The 26039-nt window shown below is 48.5% G+C and overlaps 2 protein-coding genes and 1 long non-coding RNA gene across 4 annotated transcripts in view; 1 reads left to right on the forward strand and 2 right to left on the reverse strand.

The window, feature by feature from the left end:
• Mxd1 (MAX dimerization protein 1) overlaps positions 1 to 4841 on the forward strand; it is a 28223-nt gene extending 23382 nt beyond the window's left edge. The window contains exon 6 of the mRNA XM_003469030.4: positions 137 to 4841. Within this exon, the coding sequence (XP_003469078.2) occupies positions 137 to 324 (188 nt within the window). The 3' untranslated portion in view covers positions 325 to 4841. The remainder of the gene's footprint in view (positions 1 to 136) is intronic.
• Positions 3668 to 14458, reverse strand: LOC111756575 (uncharacterized). 2 transcript variants are annotated; one of them, XR_002791007.2, is made up of 4 exons: positions 14305 to 14458; positions 12899 to 13115; positions 8813 to 8937; positions 3668 to 7922 (listed from the first exon to the last, which is right to left on the reverse strand). It is a non-coding gene; the product is annotated as an uncharacterized LOC111756575 (long non-coding RNA). The 2 variants fall into 2 exon arrangements; XR_010040602.1 differs by lacking the exons at positions 12899 to 13115; positions 14305 to 14458 and adding an exon at positions 9340 to 11048.
• Positions 14459 to 18882: 4424 nt separating this feature from the next.
• Positions 18883 to 20394, reverse strand: Asprv1 (aspartic peptidase retroviral like 1). Its single transcript, XM_005008590.4, has one exon. It carries the CDS (start codon positions 20172 to 20174, stop codon positions 19431 to 19433), a length of 744 nt encoding a protein of 247 aa, XP_005008647.2. The 5' UTR covers positions 20175 to 20394; the 3' UTR covers positions 18883 to 19430.
• Between the last annotated feature and the right edge of the window lie 5645 nt (positions 20395 to 26039).

A 26039-nucleotide genomic window follows, 5' to 3' on the forward strand; every position in this document is an offset into this window, starting at 1 on the left:
CGGTAATCAGTCCCTTTTTCCTGTTGGCGGTTAGGGAGCGGTGTCCAAAGGAGAACTGACTGGGGCCAGTTGGGTCTGCAGCCCAGTGTCCTGCGGGATGCCTTTACCAATGCTTCTCTCTTGCCCACTCCTGCAGAAGAAATCGATGTGGATGTGGAAAGCACAGACTATCTCACGGGGGATCTGGACTGGAGCAGCAGCAGCGTGAGTGATTCTGATGAGCGGGGCAGCATGCAGAGCCTGGGCAGTGACGAGGGCTACTCCAGCTCCGGCATCAAGAGAATAAAGCTGCAGGACAGTCGCAAGTCGTGTCTCGGGCTATAAGAGCGCGCTCACCGCTGCCTCCCCGATGGCTGTCCGCGTCGGATCCTGTTAGGTAGTGTATGGGACCTGCCCACAACGCCCCTGCACGTCCACTTCAGTGTATCACCTTACCAAATCAGCTTTGTAAACGTTTTCAAGGAAGTACGTAAGATTGTGGGTTTCTGATTGCATCCACTAGGTTCTCTCTCTCCATACAAATTCGACTCTGAGAGACCGTACATTCCAATCAGTTCAAAGCACCCAAGAATTCGTAGACCGAATAAGCAATTGTCACATCTCAGCAACTTCCCCCTCCTTTGCTGTCCTCCACCTAGTTAACGTTTTCTGGCTTACTGTGTTACTTGCCTAGGAGAAATGTTGAAGTGTGTCTCGTGCTTAGGAAACTGAAGGAAACAAACTTTTCAAAGTTGAGATCCTGGTCTCAGACTCCAAAGTAAGCTTTGAAAGCAGAATTTAAGAGCACTTAACCGCGGACCTCACCCAGGGAGGAAGTCAGGAATACCTCCGGCCAGCACCCCTCCGCCACCCTGTAGTCCTGCCGCCGCCCCACCTGTGGAGGGGAGCAGTATTCTCACTTTGACACGGACACCTTGGCAGCGTGGCCCTGGGGTCGCACAGCTTAGGAAAGCTCCAGCATTGTTTGTTCTTGCAGACAAAATGGTACAATCTGTGTGTGCGCTGTCCCTGGGACCTTGCTGTGTGCTGCTGTCTTGAGGCGCAGTCCCCGCTCTGGGTTTGTTAATGCTACTTGTCTCTGGAACATTTTTTTTTCCTACCTCAGAGATAAATGAGATCTCCATTTCCCACTTAGCAAAAGTGATTATGCCTCCTTTTTTTTTTTTTCCCCAAATAAGTGACATTTGGTCCAATTCCAGTGTATTTTCCTATGTAACTTTGAGCAATAACTGAGCTTAGGCGCTAGCTGAGCTAGTGGCCGTCATCAGTGAAAGCAAAGTCTGCATTGCCACTCCGTGTTGTGGGGTCAGGAGGGGGCTGATGGCTCACTGGCGTCCCTCTCCTGATGAATTCTTTTTGGATACACCTGGAAACTTCTTTATGGAGGCTTTTGGGTTGACAGTTTAAAAGGCTGATTTTTTTTTTTTCTTTTTGGTTATGATTTTTCCCTAAAGTGGTCTCCCACTTTGTAGCATTTTTATTTAAGCTAAAACAGAGCACATGTGTATGTACATAAGACACATTAAATCTATAAATACTATTTATTCATTTTATATAAACTAATGTAATGGAAAATAAATTCTTATGACTTTGTGCTTTTATAGATGTTCTAGAAACTTTGTATGTAGGTATCTACAAAATTGGTTCATCCCCCTTAATATTTTTGCATTCATATTTTTGAGGTCTTGATGTTTTCAGCCTCTCGTGAGTCTTTTTCATCAAGTTTGAACCATTTCTAAAAATCTGTGACGCTGAAGCAGAATGTGTGTCACAAAGCGATGGAACATTCCTAAAATCCACAGATGCACTGCGACCTAAGGGCTCAATGGCTGACTCAGCAGCGGGCGGCCGCCCTGCGCTGCCCCCCTGCCTGTGGTCACTCGGTCATTCGCACACCACAGCCTGGCAGCTTATGCAGGCTCCACTCACACAAGTCAAGTTCAGATGCACTCTATGTGGGAGCTCATTCTCTACATGAAGAGCAATCTAAACAAAGCAAGATCACTTTTGTGGGTTTTTTTTTTAAGTGATTCTTTAATGTATGTTAAAAAAATTTTTTAATTGGAAATTGTAGACGCCTAAAAATTCCAAAGTCATCTGTAATAATTCTGTTTTGATTTTGTTCTGTTTTTCCTTCATTTTGGCTTGGGGGGGGGGTGACACAAAGGATTTTTTTTTTAATTGTTGGAATCTTTTCCAATTACCAGCTGAAGATTTGCACTGAAATACAACTTGTATGCCTTTTGCATTTTTAAAACCTGCTTCCTGAATTTAAGCAGAATGATAGTGTTCAAAGAGCCAGCTCAGCCTGTAACGTTCGAAGAAGATAAATCTGCACTTTGAGGTCCCTTACGAATGCCATGTGCTAGACCTCGCAAACGTTTTGTTTAACTGCTACATCCAAGCGCCTCACAAGTCCACGATGCTGGATGCCTTATGGCATTGAAAACTCAAAACTTTGGGAAAAGCTTGTGGGCTTGCATTGGGGGAGGGAAGGGAACACACCTGTACTTGTTTAGTTTAGAAACAAGGCATCTGAGAGATGCCGTTATTTTCTGTTTCAATTGTTGTGCCTTTGAGTTAAATTGCATTTTTGTCTTTTGGTTGAAATATATAATGTACTGTCCCAATATAAAACCATAATTATTTGACCTTTGCACTGTTTGTCTGGTCCTTTTTAATTTGGTTGCATATAAATATGGGACTTGATAGATCACTATATTTTTAATGCATTTGTGATAAACAGACACCAGGGTTAGAAGTTAGTTTCAAAGCTTAAGATAGAGTCAGCATGCTAGACAGGCTTCTCTTTGACCAAAACTGTAACCTTCAGGACCAGCAAACCCAGCCCAAGGCAGCTAATCCCCTCCCCCGCGCGGCTGAACCGCAGCCTGATTTGCCAAACTGTCCTCTCGTTCACTGAAACACCAGCGTGACTGCTAGAGCTATAGAGTCTTTTTGGTTGTTTTGGTTTTTTTAAGCAAAATGAAAAACCTTTCTATTAGGGTTGTTGGGGGGAGGGGAAGGGCAAAGATATAAACCCCAGCCTTTAAGACTTTGACAATTGTACGTGAATATAGATGTGTATAAATGTAGGCACATGCATTTTTTTTTTTGCAAAAGTTCTTTTTAAAAACTAAAATTGAAACTGCACTGTAGTATCATCATAATGCAAATGGGAAAAAGAGTACGTTGTCTAATTTAATTTCTTGCCATGAGAAAAGATGTATGTGTGCTTTTGTTAACATCCCCTGAAAATACAGCTTTCCGTCCCTTGTTAGCTTTGTATGGCAGGCTGAGCACCCAGGGTATTTTGATTTTGGTTTTCTTTTGCTAAGCAGAGATCTGGAATTCTTCAAGGTGCTGATAGCAACTGCTGGCTCCTTTCTCTACTCACAGACCTAACGCTAGTTTAGTGACTTAAAAAGCATCACATTTTTGAGCAGAACCTAGATTCTCCATGTCAACCCAAGATGAAAATGATTCCAGTGTGGATTCAGAATTGGGCATTAAGTCCGCCCTGATCCTACAATGGGCCACTGTAGTGTTTGTTGTTTTGGTTTTAAAGTGGGCATTTTCCTTTAACCTCTAATTTCTTCAAAAGAAACAAAGGCCCCCTGGGTTTCCTGTGGGCCTCTTTCCCCTGTCTTTGAAGTGGCCAAGAGAGAATCCTGGGGTCTGGGGAACAAAAAAAAAAAAAGGTAAACTAGATAGATAAGATGTTCGAAGTAACCTTTAGCAATATCTTGGGGCTTGATCATGGATTTTCTGGACTTTTTTCTCTTGCCTTCTTCCCCATCCTGTAAAGAGAGAACTTATTTTTGAAAAAGCACAGATATATGCACATTACTAGTTAGGCTTTTGTACCATGCTGTATTGGCAAGAATATCACTTTCATTGTGCTTTGTAACTATTTATTCCCCCAAATCTTGGTCTTTTTCTGTTTCTTCTTTACTGGTGTCCCTCAAGTTTCTTTGTCTCCCCTCCTGTCCTGCCCTCTGTGTTGAACGCCAGGTAGTGAAAAGCCGAAAGGCAATTTCCTGCATGTCAATCCGTTAGTTTTCTGTCTCTTTGATGCAGCATGTGGTGGTAGCTGGCTACTCCTGACTCAAAAATCCTTCCTGGGAGAAGACAACCCAAAGACTCTTTCAGATGAAGTGGTTTTTCTCATTTTACGTGGTCAGATCTCTGTAGACTGTAGGAAGTTTTGTTTTTAAAGATACTGGGTTGGGGTGGGTGCAATATGTGACTTATCATGATTTTTGTCATCAATATTTATTACATGGATAATTAACTTATATTTTGGGGGAAGAAGAAATAATTGCCACTGCTAGATTCAGCTATTGGATAGCTAAAAATTGAGTCTGTCTTCTCTCAGAATCATAAAATGAGAATTAGTGGGCACCCAATTCTAAAATTTATGCAGATGTTTAATTTCAATGTCTTCATCTGTGGGGGGGCAGATTAAAAGGAACATTCTTCATTTTCGCTTTTACCTGAGAACCAAACTTGCCTTTCCCCTCTAGAATTGGTGCTCTTGGAATATTGCTGTTAACCATCAACCGGGGGGTGGGGGGATTTTCCTAAAGGTAAACACAGCCTAAACAGGGGAGCAGCAGATGAAAGAATGGGAAATTGTTTCCAGATGTTTATTTCTTTATGTAAATATGACGCCAATGTAAATCCTGTGTCAAGACCATAGAGAATGGTGCTTTTTACTACAATTAGCACATGCATTTTTAGAAACTATTACATGTTTTAGAGAATCTTTGCTGTGTATATGTAAACTTATGTATTGTTCAACTGTTAACAAATAATAAATTATTTCATTATTAAAGAAATGTTGGTCTTTTCAGTGTTTCAATATGTCTTCAACCAAGACGTGTCTATCTTTTGAGTGCTGATGGTCTGGAGGTAAAGATACCTGCTCAGTTGAATGCGCTGAGCTAGATGGAATACAGTGGTACGGGAAAGCACCCTGAGCAATGGAGGGTGTTGGGGTGGCATTGGAGCTGGGCCCTGGGGGGACACAGAGGGTGTTTACTGGAGAGGGCCAGCCCCAGGGGACAGGGTGGCTGCAGCCTGGAGGCTGGGCTTTGTGGAGCAGTATCCACACCGCACGCTGGGCAGAGAGGCCCCACCCAGGTCAGTTCTTAAACCTGCTGACACCTGTGCTAACTCACTTATCAGACACAGTATGAGCACCTACTCTGGATCAAGCTGTGTCGCACAGCCAAAGACACATCAAGGAACAAAACACACCAAACCTGAGCCTCCTTGTGCGTTCCCTCTCCCCTGAGCCTGACTTTGACACTCAGCTCCCTGTCCTGGCATGGTGAGGGCGTGCACTACCATCCTCCTGGCTGTGCTCCTAGTCCCCCAGGGAAGCACGTGTCCAGGGTCCAAGAGAAGGGAATGGTGTCTTTCTGCTTTTTTTCCTTGGCAATACTGGGATTGAACTCAGGGCCTTTGACTTTCTTTAGATTTTGGGATAGAGCCTCACTAAATCACTAAATTGCCCAAGATGGGTTCCAACTTGCCATCCTCCTGCCTCAGCCTTCCATACAGCTAGGATCACAGTCAGGCATCACCATGGCCAGCTTGGCCCTCTGTTTCTTACCCAGAGACACAAACCATTGCTTAAAGGTTTTTATGGTGCCCTCTAAGTTAACTATAATGTTACACTGCCAGAGGATTCTACGGAAAAGGAATGTTCTGGTATTTCTACTTTGGAAAAGTGGTCTGAGTCATCTGTTTTCTCTTAACAGTATGGACAACAATGAGTTGGATATGCACTTCTGAGAGCTGTAGAGAGCTCTAAAATGGACCAGCGAAAGCGATGTCCAGCAAAGCAGCAGAATCCTTTGTTTACTGCGGCGAGGAGAGGAAGTGCTGAACTGTAGATAATTATTAAGGCAGCTTTCACATAAAGATAGCCTCCACCACAAAATGACAAATCTTACTTCCAAGGTTTCCTGAAGTTGTCTGTTCACAGTAGCCCGACGAAAAATTATCTTTGTTGTGCCGTGTGGGTCCCTGTCGCAGCCGTGGTCAGCATGCATTCACCCAGGGCTTAGCAAGGCTGGGGCTCTGCCAGGGCTCCAGGGAGTCTTCACACTCAACCCTGAGAGCGAGTGCCAGCAGGCACCCCCTGTACAGGCGGGAAGCCGAGGGCAGGTGAGACGCTTCACCTGCAGTCCACGCGGAGTGAGAGTGGCTCTGGGGACCTGGTCACCCCTCCCTGGCCTCCGTTTTTGCAGGAGCTGTGTCCAGTTGTCATCACTTTCCCATACATTGCATCCTCTCCTTTTTAAACCTTTGAATGAGGCTTCCCGTTGCCTGCGGGGTGGCTTAGGTTTTGGTGAGTGGAGCACAAAAACTGGGACCTCACAGGCTGTCATTGCTAACTCGGTGCCCTGTGCTCTGGGAAGAGGAAATCCCCCGCCACGGCACCCACTGGGTTGTGGACCCTGTGATGTCACATTTGTGTCCAGTGCTTACTTTTAGGTCACGGAGTCCCAGTTACTAAGTCACCATGGCCTAGATGAGCGACAGTGGGGAAAGCTGGGCATACAGGGTATGCACAAGGGCTGGCCAGTGCCACTGGAGCTGGAGTGACCCAGGGAGGCCCTGGAGGAGGGGAAGGTGCCTTGGAGGAGCACCTGGTCTCCCTCCTTGGGCCCCACTGAGGATGACAGCCAAGCCAGAGAGTGGCCAGGGAGTGTCAGTCTTCCAGGAAACCCACAGGTCTGGGACAGAAGTCACCAAGAGGGATTAAGAGATGAGGGCAAGGAGAAAAGGCCCTGGACCCAACAATCCTGCTGGCCACTCAGATGGCAGGCAGGGTTGCACGATAAAACCTGGGACTATCCCAACCCTGCCCAGGGGCAGTGGAGATGGGCCCGCTCCATTAAAGCAGAAGTTCGAACCACCTGGCCTCACCCTGTTGCTGTTACCATGAAGCCCTGGAGTGATTCTGACCACGGGGCTGGCCTTGGGGAGCAGAACATGGTGGGCCACACTGTTAGCTGCCCCAGGGGCTGGTCCTGGTGGAGGACAAGTGTGTGATTTCTAGCCCCTCACAGTCTAGGTGACCTGGAGCCAATATCCCCAATCTGTACAGCGAGGGTAATAACACAGCTTGCTCCCCAGGCTGCGGGGTGGGGGTGGGGGTTACATAAGATGATCAAGGACACACAGAGTTTAGCCTGGTGCCTGATGCTCAGGACTCGCAGAGGCAAGCGATTCCGATTCTTTTCCTAGCCAAGGAAGGGACTCCGAGCATTGTCAGGCACCTAACCTGCATTTTCAGAGTACAAAACTCCAACACTCAGAGAAGAAATAGGCCTGCAAAGGAAAACTACTTTAGAGCAGGAGAAGCTGTTTAAAGTGTTATTCTGACTGTGCCATTTAAGCAACAAATAGTGCGCAGGAAGTGGCTACACGGCACCGAGGGGCAAAGAGGGTGATTTGGGGACAGAACTCAGACACAGACGGTGGGGGAGGGGGCGTCGTCCAGCGGTGCCTAAGCTAGGTGCTGCTCAGAGAGCCAGCGAACCCGAACCCCGCCAGTCCACAGGAAGCATAGCTGTGGCAGAGGCGGGGAGAGAGGCCACCGAGACCCTCGAGGGTGCCCGTATTTTGTTTGTAGCATATCACAAGACAGCAGGAGATGCCTTGTGTTCCAGGGCTCAGACATCTTTCAGCAGCAAGTCCAGAGCAGGGCAGCTGGGCTCCAGGCAGACAGCGTTGACTTCACATTTCAAGTGTGAACGTGGCACAACCGCAGGGGTGGTGACAACTGCACATTCCCAAATAGCAGCTTTGATCCGAGAAGCCACAGTGAAGTACAGACCAGCAAAAGGCACAGAATAGCACAGAGTCCAGAGAAGCATCTGTGAGAGCATATGATCAGGAAGTACCTGCAAGAGAAAGGAAAAGGTACTTTCTCTTCCCCACATCAAGATCTTTTAATGCTGGGCAAAATAATTTTTTTTGGAACCCATTGCTTCCTTCTGAGGAAAATGTGTGTTTACTTCAGAGAAACGTGACTCACAAAATGGATCATCTTTCTTTTTTTGCATTGGCTGGCAGGAAGCTCATAGTCAAGTTCCTACCTCACCTTTAGTAATTCTGTGAGATCCTGTGATTTAATTTTTTTTTTGTACTGGGAATCAAACTCAGGACCTTGCATTTTCCAGGCAGGGGTTTATGCCGCTGAGCTATATCCTCAGCCCTCGATTTAAATTTTTGTATCCTAATTTTCCCCTAGCATTTCCTCTGATCATAATTTATATTTAGACTTTTTTCTACTTTAATATATGTAATTTAGGGAATGGGAAGCATCTAAGCTCCACCTGACTCAAAACAGGGAGGATCACTATATATATAAAAGAAAAAAAAATGGCTGGGAGTGATGGCACACACCTGTAATCCCAGCACCCTGGATGTAGAGGCAGGAGGACCGCCATGAGTTCAAGGCCAGCCTGAACTATATAGTAAGACCCTGTCTCAAAAAGAAGGCAAGAGAGAGAGAGAGAGAGAGAGAGAGAGAGAGAGACAGACAGATAGAGAGAGAGACAGAGAGAGAAGAAGAAGAAAAAGAGGAAGAAGAAGAGGAAGAGGAAGAAGAAAAAATGTCTCAGTATTTTCTTCTACAAGCGGAGGGAAGTGAGCCGACTAAATGAGACGTGTTTATTTATAACAAGAGCACAGAGAGGGGCAGCGAGCGTGGGGCTGTATCAGTACTGGAAATAAACTTGCCGAGGACCGGAAAGGAGCTGCCTCAAGGCTGCAGATAATCCCAACTCACCTGGACGAACGGGGCTCCTCTGGGGGTTTCCACAGAGGCCAGAGGCAGTGGCCAAGTTGACTTGGGTCTGAGTCACCTGTCGGAACAGGAAGGAACACCCTTTCTCCCCAGATGAAGAAAGTTCCCTGAAACGCAAGTAAACGGGAATCATGTCTTTGCAAGGCTCCCCTTGAATCTGCTTTGTTAGGTGTTTTTAAAAAGCGAATCATTTGCAGATGTCAGTATTTTGCTAATCGTACACTTGTGGATGCAGGACCGGTAGGAAGGCGTCCGAATCCCGAGGGCACGCTGTCCTCTGCCCCGTCCCGCTCAGCACCAAAGTGATCATTTGGACCTGGTACATGCTGGGTACGGAGGGCACGGCCTTTGCATTCCCAGAACTGAGGCAGCCAGGTTGCACCTTGAAGGCCTGGCAGAATCAGGATTCCAGAAGTTCTTGACAAGCCAAAGACGGGGACGGTCTTGGACAAGAGTCACATCAAGAGAGAGCAGGGAGGCTCTGGTTCTTAGAGGGAAGAGCTACTTACGTCTGGTAGGCTCAGGACCAAGAGGAGAGGGCTTAGCTGTCAGCTCAGGATCCAGAGTCCAGAGAGAAGTGACACTGTAGCGTGCAGCTCCATTGCCTTAGGAAGAGGCCTGAGCAACAGACTGGCCTGAGGGACGGCTTCCCTGGGCCGGGCCACTAGGCTGCTGCTCAAAGCCAGCTGGACCCGCCAGATTCTCTGAGCTGGCTCCTCTAGCCCCAAAACTGGCTCTCCCCTCTCTCACTGGGCTCTGCCTGTAGCCCACAATCCTTTTAAATCAGGTGTCAGATCCCTCCTTACCACAGACCCCCCCTGTCCATGCCATCTGCTGGGAACATCCGAGGCTCCTTGGGGGCGAGGCCCCCCAATCTGGTCCTGGCCACCCTCCTGGCCCCACCCCTATTCCCTGCCACCCTCCTGGACTGCCCAGATGCAGGGCCTTTGCACTTCTGCTCCCTCCGCCTAAAATGTGCTCCCTGCACCTCAGCTGTGCCCTTGGCTCATTTAGGTCTCAGCATACATTATCCAACAGCCTCCTCTCTAGCTTTGTAAAGTCACGTCTGTGTCACTTGCTAGTCACTGTGTCCCTCACTGTGGCTCATCTCCTTTTCTCTCATCACGACACAACACTTTCTCCTTTCTTTTATCTGTTTGATATTCAAATGGAGCTCTGTCAGAGCACAGACTAACAGGTCCCAGTGCCCATGCCAGTACCTGGCACCTTGGGGGCCCAGGGAAGACCGAATGACCCAGGAACACGATGCCCTTGAACAGAGCCAGAGCCCAGCACAGGGCAGGACGTACTCTCCACAGTAAGGGGCCCTAAATACTGATGAGGGAGCACAGTGAGGTTTCCATTAAAGTGAAGAACTTTGTTACTGCCAGAGTTGTGTGTACCGTGGGGGCCTCAGAAAATGCCTGCGCTCTAGAGAAATTCAGATGACTTGCTAAGAAAGAAAGCAATTTGAAGGAAAACGATTTGGTTGAGAACAACTTGGAGAGGAAACAAGTCAGCCTGAAGGACAATTTGGCCTAAAAAGTACTCCGCCATATTTTTTAAAAATTGGAATTTTACATAAAAGAGTCAGGTCCCCCATAGTCAAAGACCCAACCCAAAAATGGGCATTTCAGGTGAAGGCACACATCTTGGATGAAGAAATACAAGGGGAAATAAATATATGAAAAAATGTTCAGTGTCACTGGTCATTCAAGAAATGCAAATTAAAACAACCCTGAGATCTCATCTCACCCTGGAAAGAATGGCTGTCATCAAGAAATCAACCAATAGCAAATGCTGGAGGGGTTGTGGGGAAAAGGAACCCTTCTCCACTGTTGCTGGGAGTGCAGACTGGTGCAACCACTGTGGAAATCAGTGTGGAGATTCCTCAAAAAACTAGGATTAGAGGTTCCATTCAACCCAGGTATTCCCCTTCTGAGTATCTTCCCAGAAGAATTAAAAACATCACACCATAGCAATATATGTGCACAGTTTATAACAGCTAAGTCTTGAAATAACCCAAATGCCCATCAACCAAGGAATGTTAAAAAGACGTGGTATTTTTATACAATGAATTTCTTACTACTCAGCTTAGAATGATAAACTGGAGGTTTTTATAGGTAAGTGAATGCAACTTGAGACCATACTCATAAGTGAAATAAATCAGACTCACATGTGTAAACACTGTATTGTCTCCTCAGTGTAAAAACCTGAGAGAGTAAATAGGACTCAAAATGTGCATAGATATTGTGAAAGGGGAAGAAACTGCTCAAAAGGAAAGAACAACTGGGATGGGAGGAAGGAGCAAAGAAGGCAGGGAAAAGAAAAATATACATATACACAAGATGGCTAAGATGATTATACTACTAATTGCTATTAGTTCACTGAAAAGAGTGGTCTGTGCTTATATTGTTTGATCAATTTTGCATGCTTGTTCTTGTAATTTGAGCAACTACTTTCAATATAATAATGTGCAATATATTAGCCATTGTTAATCTATTATCTTGTTTTGAAATTCTCATTGTTTTTATTGTTTTTCTCTTTAAAATAAAATTTTAAAAATTGGAATTTTAATGCAGCCTAGGGATGGACTGCATTCTTTCTTGCCTTTTTAAATATTTTGCTTAAATTTTAGAATATTTAGTTTTACCCTCTGCTTTCTAGTTAGTTTTCTGGTCAACTGTTCTAATTCTGCTCAAAAAGATTGTCACGAAATGTCACATACACACGTAAAGGTGGATAAAACATAAAAGCACTATTTAGTGTATTATTATAAACACCCAAAAAATATTCCCCAGCCAAGATCCAGGACACAGAGGGCTCCCAGAAACCCCCAAGTGGCCTTCCCAACACGGTGCCCTCAGAGACACTGAAGGACACTGCCTGCCCAGAGACGGGTGTGACCGCATCCTTCTGGCCTTTATAATTTTCTCTCCTGAGCACTCATCTCCATGCACTGTGGTTTCCTTGTGCATATTTGTTTTAGAAAGTTATGTAAATGGAATCATAGTGTATATGTATTGTGTCTGGCTTCTTTCACTCAGTCTTGTGTTTGTGGGAGCCATCTATTGTGTGTGGTTGAGTACAAGCCTTTAATTCATTACTATATTGTGAAGTTTTTGTGTGTTTCTTTATAGTAAAATGTTGGAAAAGATCAAACATTCAAAAATAAGGGATTTGTTGAAGTATGGAACTTTATAAAAATAGAAAGTACCGTGCAATTCTACTTTTGTTAAAGAGGAACAAAGAAAAGATAAAAACAAGACAGCGAAAGAGAAAAAAGAAAAATACACCCATCTGAGTGTCTGTGGTGAAATGTTTGCAAAAATACATCGTGCTCAGGACCTCTGGAGGGTGAGCTTCAAGATCTTCTATGATGTTTCTTTACAAAGGTGTGTGTGGATTGCTTAACTTTCTGGCTTTCCTATGTTAAGCATGCATTAACCGATTTTGTTACTAAAAAAGCAAAACAAAACAAAAAAATTTAAACAATGAAAGAATTAACAAAGCAGTGATAAGTAAAAAAGAAAAGAATTTGAAATTTCAGTGAGATTTTAGGGGAGTTTTTCCTCCTAGTTTATTTTCAGTCAATTATGTCTCCTATACTTTTGGGGTGATTTTTTGAGAATTAGTTTTCATAAGCTGATTAAAAATGAACGTTTCCGACTGCAGTCACTTCTGACGCTTTTGAGATTTGCAAATATCTCACTGTGTGCTCGCCGAGACCTATTCGTTGGGAGCTTCAGATTTTCAAATTCATTGTCAGCCACTCCGCGATGACTGGCTCTGTTTATAATAGATGAAAACAATCTAAATTCATTTCAGTCAAATTTTTCTTAGCCCAAAGCACTCCAGCTGACTAAATAGAATGTTCCAAAGCCGGGCAGGCATAAATTGCATCAGTCCAGCCACTTACATTCGAGTAACGTTAGGCAAAGTAACCTGGTCCAGTTCAACTTCCTCATCTGTTAAGTGGGGGTAAAACTCTAGAAGTAGAGGTGTTTTATGAGAATTAGAAAGAAACTGCCAAATCAGCAAGCCGTGACTCAGGGCGGGATAACTCACTGTTCTGTGCATGGCAGGAGAGTCAGCAGCGCTGGCCCTTTGGCCCTTTACCAGGCACCAACAGCAACTCCCAGCAGCAAAGTCATCACCGAGTGTCTCCAGGCACGGCCAGGGCTGCCTCTCTCTTTCTCATGGCCATGGGCTCCTCCCTGATGCTCCCTCTGGACTCAGTGCCGTCCGCCTGCCAGGTCTGTCTGCTGCTGTCCCCCACCATGGGCTGTCGAACACATGCAGGGTGAGACAGATTAGAATTAACAGTAACAATGTGTGCTTCTACCCTCTAGTTTCTCTTCTGATTCTTCATCTCAGGCAAAAACCTGGCATTTTAGGGCTAGCATTATCCATAAGACACAGACACTTCCCGACCTGTCTACACCCATGGGTGCACACAGGACTCAAGCCCCACCCCATCCCCACAACCAGGCTGGCTGCTTCTTAGATCAGTGTAGACCACTGCTATGCATTCAGCGTCTGGGTCTGCTTCTCTTTCCTCCACAAATATTGATTGTATAACACACTTTTAAAATTGAGTGCATTTTATGAGTAAGAAGCCTGCATCCTCCTCCCAGGCCTCCTGGATCATCCGGGATACTTGACACCAGCCCTGTTCACCAGCACGAGCCTGGCCACCCCTGCCCTGCTACCCCCTTATTTGCCTTTCTCCCCTTGATCCTACATCTTCCTAGAAACACCCCCGCCCCAGTTGCCTTTTAAGACCCAGTTTCCAGATCTCCTCTAAGGAGCCATTCCTGGCCACTCTGAGGCTTACTGCCTCCTCCTCCTCCTCACTGTGACTCCCGAGAGACAGGCACACTGCACAACTTTCCTAGTGCAGGGGGAGGTCTGACAGGACCCCCAAGAGACAGGGCCGAGTCTACAGGCTACATATGCCTTGGAGAATTCGCCGTAGCCTAGGCTCAGAGAGTTACACAGCTCACCACGCTTGGGAGTACCAGCCCACAAAATCTGAGCAGTCAAAACTTAAAAACCAGAGAACTGTGGTGGTACACAGTTGTAATCCAAACACTGTGGGAGGCTGAGGCAGAAGGATCACAAAGTCAAGCCCAGCCTGGGCATCTTAGTGGCTTAACAAGACCCCATTTTTTAAAAAAGGCAAAAGGTTGGAATGTAGTTCAGTGTGAAGGTCCTGGGTTCAGTCCCTGGTGTCACAGGAAAAAAATAAAAAACTACCTTGAAAACCAATTTAGTAACCCTCATTTGGAACTATAACAGGCAAGAAGGACAGACAGTCCTAGAGGCCTGACCAGAGTTTGGTCTCCTTGCAGCCCAGCCAGATTCAAGACAGAAGCAAAGGCTGACGGGACTGCAACGTGGGTGCCATCAGCCGGGGCAGCTGTCTCAGTGTGTCTTTAGTGGCTGAGGACCCAGTGGGCAGGCCAGGTCACCTGTTTGGGGAATGGAGGCGGGCTCCTCCCTTAGGGCGTCACAAGGGCAGCATGAGTGGCCTTTGGTCTCTGCCTCCAGCTGTTCTCCATGCAATTAGATCATGCGGTTCCTTCAGCCTGGTCCTCAGGGCAGACTCTGCATGCCAGGGAGGCGTACACTCTCCTTCCGGTGAGCGAGTTCTGATTTTATCGTTCTCTTTCTCCTTTTCTGCCAAAGAGCACCCACGCTTGGCGCTGAATAGGTGACACGAACAACTGGTTGCTTCTAGGTTTGTTTTTCACAGGCGGATGTGTGAGCAATTCCGAAACTACTTTTTGAGTGTTCTAAGACTGAACAAATAAGTAACCCAGAGCAGGTTTCTCATTGCTGGAGAAAGAAGCTGCGAATATGGAAAGGGGCCGGTTAGAATAAGACTTAGGAGGGACTGGGGATTTAGCTCAGCGGCATAAGTGCCTGCTTTGCAAGCAGGCAGTCGTGAGTTCGGTCCCTGGTACTGATTAAAAAAAAAAAAAAAAGAATAAGACTTAGGGTATGAGGCTGGATTTGAAGGGATCAGCATGAATCCATATTTGAGATATATTATAGAACGTGAAAGATATAGAACTACATCAAGATGTAGTTGGGTGCTTTTTCCTTGGCTCTACCACTGAGAGGACCTGGGAGTAATGTCACCCCAGCAGCAGTGAGCAAATACAACACCACTCTCAGTCTCTGGACATCCGCTGGCAGGAAGCAGCGCTCTTTGCAGAAATGGCTGAGCCCAGCCCAAGTGCAGGAACAAAATGAACCTGGGTCATCTTGTCGTGTCACAAAATAAGGCAGAGGTCAGATTAGGATGAGGACCTGTCTCAAGAGGACTGGAGCCAGTTCAAAGAGGCTCCCATGCCCAATCTAAAACAATCTGAGCATCCAAAATAATGAGAGTAACTGAATATAATTTCGTGGAGTAAAACAAGTTCTTATGAGTTCACAGTGATGTCGATAAATAAGTAAATAAGAAAACTCTTCCCTAGAGAATCGAGTGCCAGCCCATGGCCATCGAAGGTCAGAAAAGCACTCTTTGGTACCATCACAGTTCTAATTGGTTCAGGAAAGGATCGCAAATACATGCTGTATCCCGTGAGGGATGGTCTGATGAGAAACAGTATTTTTTTTTATTGGTACCAGGGATCGAACTCACAACCGTGCACTTGCAAGGCAAGTGCTTATGCCGCTGAGCTAAATCCCCAGTCCCGAGGAATAGTATATTGCTAGTCTCAGATTGTCTCCCTGCAAGATACCCATTATATAAAGAAACATAGTTACAGTATAATAAGAAACCCAACAGAAAGTGCTCTGACAGAGTGACCACAGCACACATCACCAGCCATGGAACCAGCCAACTGGTTGGTCCATGGATATATATTTCTTCTGAATGTTTTGGGGTTTTTTTTTTTTTTTGCTCAAAATACAGAACCCATATATAATCATAAGATGACATCAGGTTCACCTAAACTGAGGGATATTCTATGAAATAAACAATAGGTCAAAGCCATGAAAACAAAGGTTGAGAATTGTTCTGGTGAGGGGAGACCAGAGAGACTTGACAACTTAATGCAATGTGTAGCTGAATTTGATCTGAGATTAGAAAATGCTACTTTTGTTTGGCTATATAGATTATTGGAATAATTGAGAAAACATTTTATTAAGGTCTGGAGGTTAAATAACAGCAGTATAACTTCAGTGTTGACTTTCTGATTTTGATCATTGTATGGCAGTTGTATAAGAGAATGTCGGGGTCTTTTGGAAATAAACATGAAGTAGTGACAGGTAAATGTACAATTTTCTTTCTTTCTTTCTTTCTTTTTTTTTTTTTTGTCTTTTTCCTTTTTATCGGTACCAGGGATCGAACTCAAGACTGCCTGCTTGCAAGGCAGGCGCTTATGCCGCTGAGCTAAATCCCCAGCCCCAAGTGTACAATTTTCAAATGGTTCACCTGCATGCGGATAGAGAAAGAATGGGCATGAGAAATGGTAAAGTTCCTTGATCAAGTATTAATATTTGGGGAAACTGGGTAAAACAAATTTCTTGTCCTATTCTTGCAACTTTTCTATACGTCAGAAATTATTTCAAAACAGAAATATAAAAATAAAATAATATTTGCTGGATAAAAACGGGAGGAGTGGTCAGTGTGTGATGGTCATCATTAGGAAAGGAGTGTGTCTTGTGGGGTCAGGAGTAGCCACGGCACGACACACTGCAGGCCAGGGCTTTCCAAACTTGGGATCACAGGAGAATCGTCCAGGGACCTCGCTCAGTACAGAGTCGGCCTGAGATTCTGCATTTCTATCGAGCTCTCAGGAAATGCTGAGTCTCCCTGAATGCTCTCCCTGGGTCACTGTGGGTAGCCAGTCCGTAGTCTCCGCTTCAGCTCAGTCTAGGAATTCCCGAACCTGGCGGCATGTTGGGGCCACTGAGGAGTGACTTGTAATTGATCTTCCTATGTGGTCCTAGATCAAGCCTTTACCTTTACCTTGTGTGCTTCTTTTCACTTTCTCAAATCCAGATCCCATCTCTGGATACTGCCTTGGCTTCTAGGACAGCTTCTTCGGAGCTGCTTTACTCCCCAAGCTTTCTGCCCCTCCACCTTACAGTCGCCCGCCCACCTCCAATCCAGTGTGCGCCCTCCCCCAGGCAGCAGGCTCTCTGTGGTGTGGAAGAAACCTTCTCCAGGCTTCTCTTCTGGGCTCTCAGTTCAACCCTCAGCTCCCAGGAGAGCAGTAGCTCAGAACTGAGCACACATTTGCACTTGTAATCACTCACACCCACAGGGCCCCTGCCCTGTGTGTCCAAGTCAAAGGTACCAAGTGTCGCCATGCCACAGACTTCACAGATCCTTCTCTGGCTGTGCCCACCCAGGTTCCCCTGTTACTCTAGGAGAGGTAGCTGGCTGAGAGCCTGGTGGCCCACAGTTCTTCCTCACTCAGAAGCTGGGCAAAGGAATGTCTTCTACCCAGACACCCGATGGAGTTACCCAGGACAGGGCTTGGCCCCCTGCTGGGGGGAGGCTTGGGTGTAGCCTTGGGATTTTAGCACAGCCACTCCATTTCCCTGTCCCCTCCACTCCCCATCCGCCCACTCTTCACCCGCCCTCCTTGAGCCCAGCATGCCTTTGAGATCCAAAAGATCTAGAGGAAAATAGGTCAGAGGGAGGTGCCACCTGGGATGCACCTTCAAGAGAGGGTGTGGCCCAGGAGAGCAGAAAAGTATTTGTGAGGCCCAGCAGAAGGAGAGGCTAGAAAATGAGTTTGGGAAGGGACATGCAGGACTTGGGGGGCACAAGGAGACTCTGTTCTCCAGGCCCCTCTTTGTGGCCAAAAATCTCCTTCTGACCCCACGGCAGCATTTCACCCCACGCACTGCAGGGTTGATGAGCTCATTCCAGTGAAGGGACTTGGCTGCCCAGGGACGGGGCTTCCTGCCCTGGGTCGCAGGAGAATGGTCTCTGGGATCTGAGGGAGAAGGGGGCCAGGTGGGCAGCGTTTCTGACTCAAGCAACCTTAGACCTCCAGGGGCTCCTCAGGGATGAGGCTCACCTTCGCCTCCCTCCTGCTGTCCAAGCTGCCTGTTTCTGCCAGGGAGGGACTGTTGAATAGAAGAGAGCCCTGTTCTGCCCCGAGAAGAGAAACTGGCCCTTCCCACTTCCCATCAGGTGGCCTCAAATCTCCTCACCTGTCTCCTGGCCGCATGTCGGGGTCTCCAGCCTCTCACCTGTCTTCCTGGGCCCAAGGTCAGCTCAGAGTGAGGAGCCAGGCTTCTGAGGGTCAGCGACCCCGTGCCCTTGGAGGGGCTGCCCAAGGTCTGGAGCCAGTGTGCTCCTCTCTGCATCGCTCTGTTCACACAGCTTCCCCCCCTGCTTGAGCACTTTCCAGGTCCTCAGCCTTGCTGAGTTCAGAGGAAGAGGCAGGACCAGGGAGCGAGTATGCGGTGGGCCCCTAACGTGGGGAACATTCCTGGATCCAGCACGTCCTCCCCCTCATCCAGCCTCTCTAGTTTGGGGGCCCATTCCAAGCGCCCCCCAGGAAGCAGCTGCTCTCCAGTAGCGAGAGCCCCCCCCCCCAGCTCCTCACTGTCACCCCTCTGTCCCCCAGCACTCCTTGGGCTGCCCCACGCGAGTCAACACTTGTCTCCTGGCCTTGTTTTCTCCCTCCAAGTTCTGGCTCTGGGACAGCTGTAAGAACCTCTTTCCCAGCCACACACATTTCCATCCCTTGACGTTACCCAAATTCCTCCATCCCCAATCTCACTCATAGCCTTAGGACCACTTTTGGTAACAGAGGCAGTTTGGATGCTGAACTATTATAGCTTGAAATAATTAAGAGGAATTGTAACTGGATTAGAAATGAAGAGAGGAATTATAAAGGGAATGAGTCAAAATATTTTAAGCTGAGGCTGTTTTTAAAAAAATCTAAAACACGTAGTCACTGTATACATCAACCCAGTAAACAGCTCGAGCCTTCCTTGGCATTGAGGTTCACTCTCCGTTGTCTCCACCCTGTCACATGCATTCCATTCACCCCAATCAGCATATTACATGGTTTTTCCATGAACTGTTATTTATTGGTTTTACAGTAATTGAATTATTGGCACAAGGCTGGGTTTCAAAGCAAATGACAGAAAGAAACATATCATTACACAAGTGGGAAGACAGGCCAGGGGCATCTAAGAGCAGCTGCCACCCCGCAGGACAGCAGGACCTGGCTGGCGAGGATGCAGCCGGGACCCAGCCCGGCTGGACCAGAAGGTGACACAGCCACACCTCAGTGGATCGGCAAAGGTCCCCCAATCCTCTCTCACAGACAGATATTCCTAGCCTCCTGGAAGCTTCTTCCAAATGTCAAGTTGGTGCCACCAGCACTGGCTTGATGGCCACGGGGCCTTCCTCTCCAAGCATGCCAGCCTGCTCTCTCCCTGTTTCCACGAAGCCTCCCCCACCAGGGGCAGACCAAGGCCCCTGTGGAGGGAGGCGGGCGGCAAGCAAGAGTTGGATTTACAGGTGGGCCAAACTCAGCAATCTCCCTGAGACTATGCACCCTCACGTTTGTAGGGTTCCCAACCATTTGGGGCAGAGAGGGGGGCGGGCTTCTTAATAGGACGACTGTTGCCGATCCAGTGTAGACTCTTCCTCGATGAGCTCCAGGTCAAACTCCTCTTCCAGGGAACCCCCCACCGGCAGGAGGCGGAACTTCTTTCCTTTCAAGGTGCACGTGCGGTGCTCGAAGTCCAGGACAGCGTTGTGGTCCTGCAGCACGTCGGTGCCGATGATGGCTTCTTCTGCACTTGCGTTGGCCACCAGGAACTCAGCCTTCAGCTTCAGTTTGCCCAGGGACATGACTGTCTTCCAGACACCCAGGATCTTCATTTCGGCTCCATTGGCCACTTTCACCACGTTCTCAAAGGGCTGCAGGGTATCCAGATCGCCATCAGTGACCTCCTCCCACAATTTCGGGTGGACCACAGAGACCTGGGCCCCGGAGTCCACCAGGAACCTCACGGGCACTTTGCCAATCTTCCCTTTGAGGTAGTAGCCCTTACCCATGCTGTTGGCAAACACAATCTCTTTGGGCTGGCTGCAGGCAGCCCCTGGCTTTCCGAAGGCCCTCAGGAGGGCCTCCTTCACAGCCCCGTAGTCTCCCTGGTCCTGGACACTGAGTCTGTTGTAGACCTCCAGGGCATCTCCTTTGAGCGACTCTTTGAGAAACCTGAGCTTGGTAGCGTGGTCCCAGTGGTTGAGGTCATCGATGACCTCGAAGCGGTGCAGCCAAAGGTTGGGGGCTACACTGGCCCCATCGAAAGAGTCCGGGACGAAGGTGCGTCTGCTTGTAGCCATTGCTCTGCTCACCTCTGGAAGCTCAGCAGTAACCCACGCCAAGTAGAGAAAACCACAGAGCAGTGTTGGCGCAATCACGCTGGAGAAGAAGGCCTTTGGAAGCAGGGTGCTGTTTACTTACCCAGCCGGGCAAGCAGAAGGGAGCCAGAGAGCGTGGCGGAGCAGTCAGCTGGGCCAGCAGCAGGAGGCTGTGTGACCCTCCACTCTGCAGAGCCTTTTTGATGCCTACTCTGGTCCCCTCAGGGCTATTCATTCTCTTTGTTCTGGAAGCTCCACCCCCTCCTCTGCCCGCCCTCCTGCCAGCATCCTGCCTGACTAGCAGGATGGGTGCCTCACCCTTCTGCATCTGTCCCAGGCCTGACACAGGCCAGCCCACGTTGAAAGAATGACCAGTCTTAGTGGGGGAAGGGGCTGCCCAGGTACCCGGCCTGTGTCCTAGGCTAACCCAGATGAGGACACAGAAGATGTTATGACAGCCAGGTGTTTATCATCTGCCAGAGGCCCGTCTAACAGATGCCCCTCAGCTTAGGCTGGGGAAGCCCCTTCCACCTGAGACCTCCTACTTGGCCGGTAGTTACTGAGCTCCAGCATGTGCCAGGAACTGAGCAGGTGTCTCCTCACATTCTAAGTATGACAGCCTTTGAGATTCACTAGAGAAAATACAAGAGGACCCCAGAATCAGGAATTCACAGGAATAATTTGTGAGCACACACACACACACACACAGACTGCAATCATTTTAACTTTAGGGTCACTCCTAATTCAGAGTCAGCCTTTTTGAGTCTAGGCCTCGGGCTCGGGCTCTTCTCTAGACTGGAAGGGGGCTGGCGTGGACCCTGCACTCCTGGGAGTGAATGCGGGAGTCCGGGATCTGGCTCCCGCTCTGGGAATCCCTGTGCTCAACGCCTCGGGAGTGGTCTGCTCCCTGCCTGGCCCCTCTGTCTCCTGGGGACCCTTCCTGAAAGCCCTTTCCTTGGCACTGCAGCCCCTGCATGCCCACCCTGGGCTGGTCATTTATGGAAGCAGTGACTTAGAAATCTCACTCTCTTTTGGTTCGCTGTGGTGGTGCTTCTACTGAGGACAGGGAAGGATGGGGGGCTTGGCTGGAGGAAGCTGTGTGGCCCTCTACCACAGTGCTGGAGGACAGGCCGTGTATCACCAATGCCCACAGAGCACTTCTATGTGCACAGGGGCCGGAGGCCTGAGCTGGGCCTGTTCTGGGAGATTGGCGCTGGCAGGGGGACCCACTTTTATGATACGGTTCAAACGTCACCTCCTCTGTGATTCCTTCTACGGTCCCATGTGTACGCACTTCTGGTTGACCTGGGTCACAATGTGCTCTGATCATTTGTTCACCAATCTGTCTTGGGAAAAATCCACCTTGGGTCACAAACCTGATGTTTGTGATTACCTCCAGCCCTTATAGACACTTACGGTGGGACCCAGTGGTATCCCCGATGGGCTCCAGGCCTGGCTGTGTTCTGTCACCAAACAGGAGGGATTAAGGAGGGCAAAGGAGGAAGGCTTGGTGACACTCCTGTGGCTCTGGGGTGGTTTTTCCTGGCCAACAGCTTGTCCCTCTCCACTCTTTATGCCATTCATCACCCAGTACCTGGCTGAATTCCAGACGTACCTGACCCCAGTCCTGCCTCTGGATGGGCTCGAGGTCTCCAATCACATTAAAAAGTCCTCAGCCCTGTTGCTCCCTCTGGCACCTTCTACCTGACACGATGAGCCAGCGGAGAAGCAGTCGGGTCAGAGCTGCCTGGCTAAGGTGGGGCCTCAGTGGCATTCCAGGATCCAGAGGAGGGGGAAATAGAGTCACGGTGAAGGTGTCCAGAGCAAATAGGTTTCCGAGAAGATGGCACAAGGAAAAATCTGCATGTAGAAAAATGGCCCAGCCACCCACAAGACAGATAGACCCTTCCACAAGTGGACTTTGAGCGGTACTCTGGAGGGGCCTGGCGCCTCGGCCCCGGCAACTGAACCTGTGCTTCCGGGCTCCCTGGCTCTGTCACCTTGCACACCTGCTCCCCAGAAGTGGGAATGAGTAAAGAAACTGGCATGGGGATAGGGAGGGAAAGGAAAGTGGGATTTGTCAGCTGATGCCCAGAACTGCCCAACGTTCCAGACTGAAAGTGCTGTGTTGATTTAGGTCAGAGCTTCCCATCCCCTTAGACTAGAGCTAGGTGTCCCCCAGAACTTCATTTGCTTGAGTTTGGAGTTCTCTTTGGTAAAGTTATTTCATATTCTTTCCCTTAAGAGCATCATGACAACCTGTGAGGCAGCCTCACTCCAGGAACCCAAGCACAGGAACATCGTAGGTCATCGTAGCTCATCAAGGTCCCAAGCCATCCAGTGGCTACATGAGGGCTTTTTCAAAGAAGATGGAGAAGTGGAACCCCAGGCTCGAGGATGCAGACTCTACATTCTGAGGCTGTGCTGTTGATGACCTCTGATGAGCACAGTTAAGCAAGACCTAATAATTAAATATTGGTTTTTGAACCAATTGCTAAGCCAATTGGTGGCTTGAAATTTGACTCAAAAGACTCTATACCACAGAAACTGGCAAATGCTAAATCATGAGAGTTTTTTTGTCTTTGCTTTCTGGAATGTCAGTTTATCACTAGCGGGGGACTTGTGCTGGATCTGTACCCCACCCTGGCTAGTGATTAAGAAGTTTATAGCAGTCTCAGCTGCTTGGACCTAAGTGACCTGCCAAACTGGGGAGCTAGAACCTACCTGGCCCATATGTTCCCCTACAGTCTGTGACTCGGGCTGGGTGACTGTTCACAGGGAGGCCCTGCAGGCCGCACCTGTTCATACTGGCCTATCACAGGGTCTCAAGGCTATATATAACGTGCTGGAAGGAGTTATGGTCCAGCCTTTGGGTGGGCTTAGGGGCTCGTCTCTAGCTAGGATCAAGAACATGGTAAAGATATGTTTGCCGTGTCCCTTTGTCCTTGGAAGATGCCATACCTGGAACACAACAGAAACACTCAGAGACCTTGGAATGGCCATGCAAATGGTGCACTGATGAGCTCAACCAGGTGAGGCAGGCCAGGAGCCATTGCCTCCTCCCAGAGCCTCAGCCTTGGCAGCTGATTATTGACAGGTATAGGCACTGGGCGGGACGCCCTCATTATCCCCCATTAGCTCTCCTGAGTGCTCTGGAGCAAGCACCCTGAACTTGATCTGAGAGGAGGTAAATCAGGACAGTAAACAGGAAGCAGTTAGGACATCCCCACCCCTCACACCCCCTCTCCGAGGTTTCCAGGCTGCGGGCTCCTCCTGCCCCATTCTGCCTCAGCTCCCTGGTTCCGCTGCAGGTTTCTACTCCTTCATGGTTGTTGAACAAATTAGCACAAGCCCAGGGCGGGGCTCCACAGCACCCCGAGAATAGAAGACTTGATGGGCAGTGAGGACACCTAATCCACTCTTGTCACTTTTGGGGGATACAGTGATAGCTCAGAGGGGAGCCTGTAACCTTTGAAGTCCTGGGGATGGCATAGGGCCCCACTCAGCAGGGCAGGGAGTGGTGGACCAGGAGGTGACCTGGCCTTCTAAGGACACCTGACCTGCTGAGTGACACTTTGTGAATTGCAGGTCCCCTTCTATGGCCCACTTGGAACAAAAGAGGCTCAGGAAAGGAAAGACAAGCCTTGCCAATATGCAGGCCCCTCTGCAGCTCCTGCCCAGGCTGCCTCTGGCCACTTCACACTGATGAGACCAGGGTCACCCTGGGCAGCTGTCTGGGGAGATCAAAGGGGACCTGAGTTTTCCAAGACAGCCAGGATGGTTAAGGGAGACAAAGAAGTTCACTTTCTCAAACAAAGACTAGACTCATGAGCATGAGACTTGGTTGGATGCTCTGATTTTGCCATCTTGAGATCTGGGACCACACTGTAGCTTTGCACCAGCCTCTGGAAATTATATAGTTGGTTTTCTCTTCTACAAATTTAGCTGTGGCCTGGAGTGGTGGCACAAGACTATAATTCCAGCCCTCAGGAGGCAGAGGCAGGAGGATCATCAAGAGTTTGAGGCCATTCTGGGCTACATTGTGAGTTCAAGGCCAGCCGGAACTATATAAAAAATAACAAAATTTAAAAATACCAAGTCAGGCTGGGGATTTAGCTCAGCGGCATAAGCACCTGTCTTGCAAGCACGTGGTTGTGAGTTCGTTCCCCGGTACCGATAATAAATAAATAAATAAAAATACCAACTCTAGTGGAGATTTCTCTCTAAACACACACAGACATACACAGACTGACGTGCACATACACATCTTACCATGCACTGTACATACAGAAACACATTACACATCACTCGCACACACACCAGACACACAGGAACACCATTGTTCTCAGATCAAAACAGCTAAGAAATTGTGCAACTTGACTGTAGGGTTCAGCTTCCACGTTTTGCTTCACCTATGTATTAGCACTCACATTTACATGGAGTTGTAAAACCCTATTTATTAGAGGCACCTGCTGTTTATTAGCCTCTGGGTACACTTGCTGCTTCAGAAAACTGGGCAGGTCCCCATCACCACATCTTACAGGCTAATGAAAACAGGATACAGATGCTTAACGCCACGTTTGAAGCATTTAAGAGCAACTTACACATGAAGGTTGACCCACTTAGAGCAGCCCCAGTCACCACTGCGTTGAAAGGAGCTGGTTTTGAAGTGGCTCAGCCTGTCTTCTGCTCCTTCCCACCTGGGAGGACAGGCAGCCCTCAGGTTTCTCTGGCCCTGAGCACTGCCATCCAGCACCCTGGCCCCTGTGCCTGTGCCCGAGCACCCCTGCAGGTGGGGTTGGGGCCAGGCTGCTCTCCAATTCCTTCTGGTGAATGCAGCTTGCAAGCCTGGTGTGGGATCCAGGTACACAGCACTCCTGGTCTCTTAGTCCCTGACCACAGACCCTCCGCCTAGTGGTGTCCACTGTGAGCCCTGGGAATGCTTGGTGCTCCACACAGTCATGACGTAGGCATGAAGATCGGATGGCTCTTCCTCACTGTCCCCTTCCCAAGCCCTACCAGACATCTTACAAGGTCGGTGTTCCTGTCCCAGGCCAGTGTCCCCACTGAGGACAGAGCGTTCCTGCCTGCAGGGCCCTTCCTCCATTCTCTGTCCCCATTTGGGCCACCCTCACCCCTTCCCTTCGCCTATCAAGGTGGCCCACCACATCCCTGAGTAGCCCTGCTGAGTCCTCCAGCGAATCCAAGGCATCAACAGGCAGCAGGATGCTCGGCAAAAGTCAGGACCCCATGGACCCCCGGGATGTGGGGAACCAGGATTCGGTCCCCAGTGCCATCAAGAGCCCTCAGGTCTCAGTGAGGACTAGGACCCACCAAGTGTTGGTTGGAACAAGCCTCTAACTACTAAAAAACTAATTAACCTCATTTGGTTCTCTCCTGTTTTTATTCTTCAATCAAACATTAAGATCACTAAGGTATTCTGAAGGCCCAACCTGTCCGCTCCTCACAGCCTGGCCCTCGAATCCGGTTTCCACCTTCTGCTCAGCTCCTGGCCCAAGACCCAGCCCGCACCTCTCCCTGCAGAGATCCCTCCCTGGAGGGGTCTAAGCAGAGCCCCCAAGCTGGACCCTTTCTTCCCTCCCAACCTCACGGTCTGTTCATTCAACTGGCGGTGGGAGAGGGGTTTGTAAGACAGGTCTAGGATTTGTAAGAGAGTTTTGAGGACCTGAAAGCACTTTTCACAACCACCCCTGCAATTTATGAAATATTCAAGTAATCAAAATATACAGATTGAGTAAGTTCCAGATACGAGTGGGCTTTTAATGACCCCAGAAAACTTGGCTGTGAGCTAGCTACATAGAAGATTTTTGTCCAATTTAAAATACC

The sequence above is a fragment of the Cavia porcellus genome, unplaced genomic scaffold (genome assembly GCF_034190915.1).
Source record: "Cavia porcellus strain 051 isolate PalLab524CR breed Dunkin Hartley unplaced genomic scaffold, mCavPor4.1 scaffold_18, whole genome shotgun sequence".
Lineage (NCBI taxonomy): Eukaryota > Metazoa > Chordata > Mammalia > Rodentia > Caviidae > Cavia > Cavia porcellus.

Bases quoted from the DNA above. Each gene is read 5' to 3' on its own strand.
- Asprv1 (XM_005008590.4), bottom strand. From the start codon at position 20,174: ATGGCTACAAGCAGACGCACCTTCGTCCCGGACTCTTTCGATGGGGCC.